This window comes from Hydra vulgaris, chromosome 11, assembly GCF_038396675.1.
Source record: "Hydra vulgaris chromosome 11, alternate assembly HydraT2T_AEP".
Classification (NCBI taxonomy): domain Eukaryota; kingdom Metazoa; phylum Cnidaria; class Hydrozoa; order Anthoathecata; family Hydridae; genus Hydra; species Hydra vulgaris.
The window spans coordinates 22,619,099-22,622,801 of NC_088930.1; the positions used below are offsets into that span (position 1 = coordinate 22,619,099).

Sequence of the window (3,703 nt, forward strand, 5' to 3'; positions counted from 1 at the left end):
TGATGAAAATGTTTCATCGGCGTAAATAAATTGTTTAATATTAGTTAAACAACTTTAAAGCCGGTTATACCATAGTATTTCAATTTTTTTAACAAGAATTTTATTAATAAATTGTATCAAATGCTTTCACTAAATCAATAAAAATTCCTAATCTAATGTTAAAATTTTTAAATGAGTCAGCTATATTTTTTGTAACGTGAATAATGGCATGCACTGTTGCATGCACTGTTGAATAATTTTTTTTTGATTGCATGTTATGTAATAATCTGTTTGCTAAAAAGTGATTTTATATTCTGTTATACAAAATTCTTTCTGAATTTTTAGAAAAAACAGAGAGTATAGTAGAGTTTAAAGCCATGCTTAGAACGTGTAACTTGCTGGCTGACATTTATATCAGATCGCTAAAAGCTTAGCAACTTGACCAACTAGCTGATACTGGCTGACCAATAAAGTTGCTGGCTTCTGGCTGCGCAAATTGCTCTGAAATATAACTAGTATTGTTTTCGACAAAAAGAAAACAAATTTAAGTTTAAATTAAGACGACTTTTATTTTTCAATTAAAATTAAAAATCAAATAAGACTGATATTGTCATGAATAAAGAGAGTCATGTTCATGTTGGACGAACTTAAATTGCTTCTTTTTGAGTTCAAAATTAATCCAGTCAATGAAAACATGGACTCCACTGATACACTCGAGGTTGGTATACTAAAATACTCTTTTGCAAGCACTGCTAAGTGTGGATACTTTGCATGATGATTTCGCCAAAACAATAAACAATCCAGTTCTTCATCTGTCGTAGGTGTATGAGAGATAAACTGCTCTACTTCTGAAACAATTTGATAATTTTTTTCTGTAGAAGTAACACTTTTCCTCATCTCTTGAAGTAGTTGTCGCTTAGCACTAGAACATGTTTTTGAATCTCTATCATTTTCTGACTCTGATATAACTAAAAACAGATAAACAAATTTTGTAAAAAGTGATATCAATAATAAACAAATAATACTTGAAGAACTCAATGAGTTAATAAAATATTTCAAAATGTCTAACAATTATAAATAACTACTCCGTGTTCCACAATTAAATAATATTAAAAAATTAATAGTTTTTATAATAAAATTTATTTGTGTTTCAGTAATTTTTTCCAAAACAAAAACTTCTTTTATTGATGTTATTAGTTGTATAGACATAGAATACCTTGAACTGAATCTAATTGGGTCACTTTTATGTTTAAAGCATTCTCCAACAAACTTTCCTTTATTTCATCTCTTGTATATAAAATTTTTGTGGCTGGATCTAAAAAACAGCATATTTTTGCAGAAGTTGACAACTTAAGTCTTTGGTCAATTTTTTTGGAGAAATATTCCTTTAGTTTTTTTATTTCATTCAAATCACAAGAATTAATTGAAAGATGCTTTAGTATTTTGTGTTTAACTAATGGCAAAATAGAAAGTGAATTTCCAGCAATGACCACATGGGTTAATGATTCAAACGGTTTTAAAAATTTAACCAATTCTGAAATCAAGGCTTGTTCATCATTATCTAAACAAAGGTCTTGTCTACCACATTTCTTAAGTAAAATTTCTACAGGATCTAATAACTGGTTAATTGATTCTATCATAAAGAGAGCACTGTTCCATCTTGTGCCTATTTGCTGTTTTAGACTTCAATGCTGTCTTTTTAGGAAATTATCATCAAATTTTTCTTTACAAGCAATATCTAAACTGTTTGCTTCAATCATGTTTGCTTCATCATAAATTTGAATGGGAAATTGCTGCTCTAAATCATCAATGTCTTTCACTTCAGCAAGAATTCTAAGATTATTGTATAATTTTATGTCTGCTTCATGATGTGATTCCTCTAAAAGTAAAGTTGACTTGAAGTTCAGGCAGGTTACAATTCGTCTGCATTTTTCTAACAAACATTTTATTTCAGTACAATTGTTTATGCCATCACATGTCAATATTAAATGCAAGATATGAGCTAGACAATGTTGTGGATCCTTTGAGCCTAAAAGTCTTGAGGTTTTCATCATATTCGTTGCACCATCGTGCACAGTATGTAGTCTCATATCTCTACAACGCCTCTGAAAAAAATCTTGAACAATGTCTTTGATAAAATTATGACAATTTTCGCCTGTATGACTTTCTAAAGGCAAACAAGCCAGAGTAAAAATTTTTTTATGCCAGTTTTCATTGATAATGGAACACTTCAGACCCATATAATTAACTTTTTTGTATTTGTCAGTTCAACCATCAAATAAAATTGTTGCTGCATCAATATCTTTTAAACTTTCCAATACAGATCGCCTTAAAGATTTATACATATCAGGTAATGCAACTTGACTCATAGCAGAACCTGTGGGAAGTTTTAACCCAATGTTTTTTTCAAAAAACTTTTTAAATCCTTCATTATCAACATGAGAAAATGGTAGTAGATCTGTAGAAAACTAAAGGACAAGATCACGAATTAAATCATATATTGATAAACTAGCTATAGAGCTACTGCACCAATTACGTAAAAGTTTATCATTTTTCATTACAACGGTCGGTTTGTCTGTTAATATTTTGTGAACAAGAAATAGATGACTTTTCAAATTACTGCTTGATGTAGAAATTCTAACCTTGTGAATTTTTGATAAAATCCTGCACCTGAAGACTCAACTTTTTGTTTTTCTATCAAAAAACATTGGCTACAGTAATAATGCTCATCGTCGATAACTTTACAATTTTGTGTCAATATTTGACCATAGTATTTCCATACTAATGATGAATCTGTGGTTGTTTTTTTAAATGAGCTACACAGTTTAATGTTCAAGTATTTTAAAGAACTGTTATGTGAAATACAAGATTCTTCTCAATCCATTACAAACTCTGTTTGTGTTTAATTTAGCTTATTTAAGTTGAAAAATGTCAGAGCGATAAAAAAAATTTATAAGCCAAGAATAAAAAACGCAGTATTTAAAATATGAAAGAAGTGGCGGACGTTGATGTAGTTATATAAAGAAGGGGGTGCTTTGTTTTTATCAATAATATATTATATAAACTAGATGTCTAACTTCGATCGTAAAAGTGAAGCTGCTTTTTGCCCTTTTTACAAATGGCGGATTACATTTGTAAACAAATATTTTAACTTTTTTTTTCTTAAATGAAGTAAATATATTTTAAATTTAAATACTATTTATGTAAAAGTGTTAAGCGGAAATTAAAATACTTGTAAAACAATAATTTATGATTCCTTAATTTATTTTCGATTAAAAAGGGATTAAAGTTTTGAATAGAAAAGTAAAACGACAAACGCTTTTAAAGCATTTTTATGAATTAAAAAACTTTTAAATAAAAAAAGGCTCATAAAAAAACTTTTATAAGTATTTTATAATTATTAAAACTTGTTTTTGAATTATCTTTAATTTATTGGGAGCTTTTGGCTTGCATTTTTAACTTTTATACCACACTTCGGCTTTAGCATTTGCCCTTTGTACAAATGGCGGACTATTGTTATAAACAAAAAAATGCGGCTTCATTTTTTGTCCAATAAAATCCCGCAATTTAGACATCTAGTTATATAATATATCATTGGTTATTATTTCATCCCATAGAGAATTTGCGTAGCAATCGAAAAGCTACTTTTAAGTTATACAAGAGGACTTTAGGTTATTAAACTCTTCTCTTTTTTTTTTCTGCCAACAATAGTGACTTTGAAATC

General features: G+C 28.5%; 1 protein-coding gene across 1 annotated transcript; it reads right to left on the reverse strand.

The window, feature by feature from the left end:
• Positions 1 to 528: 528 nt before the first annotated feature.
• On the reverse strand, positions 529 to 3,152 carry LOC136087525 (uncharacterized). Its single transcript, XM_065810483.1, has 2 exons — positions 1,196 to 3,152; positions 529 to 947 (listed from the first exon to the last, which is right to left on the reverse strand). The coding sequence occupies exons 1-2, from the start codon at positions 1,617 to 1,619 to the stop codon at positions 571 to 573; spliced, it is 801 nt and encodes a 266-aa protein (XP_065666555.1). The 5' UTR covers positions 1,620 to 3,152; the 3' UTR covers positions 529 to 570.
• Positions 3,153 to 3,703: the final 551 nt, after the last annotated feature.

Coding starts and splice junctions, on each gene's coding strand:
- LOC136087525 (XM_065810483.1), bottom strand. CDS start 1,619: ATGATAGAATCAATTAACCAGTTATTAGATCCTGTAGAAATTTTACTT. Junction 948..1,195: donor CCAATTAGATTCAGTTCAAG/GTATTCTATGTC, acceptor ATCTGTTTTTAG/TTATATCAGAGTCAGAAAAT.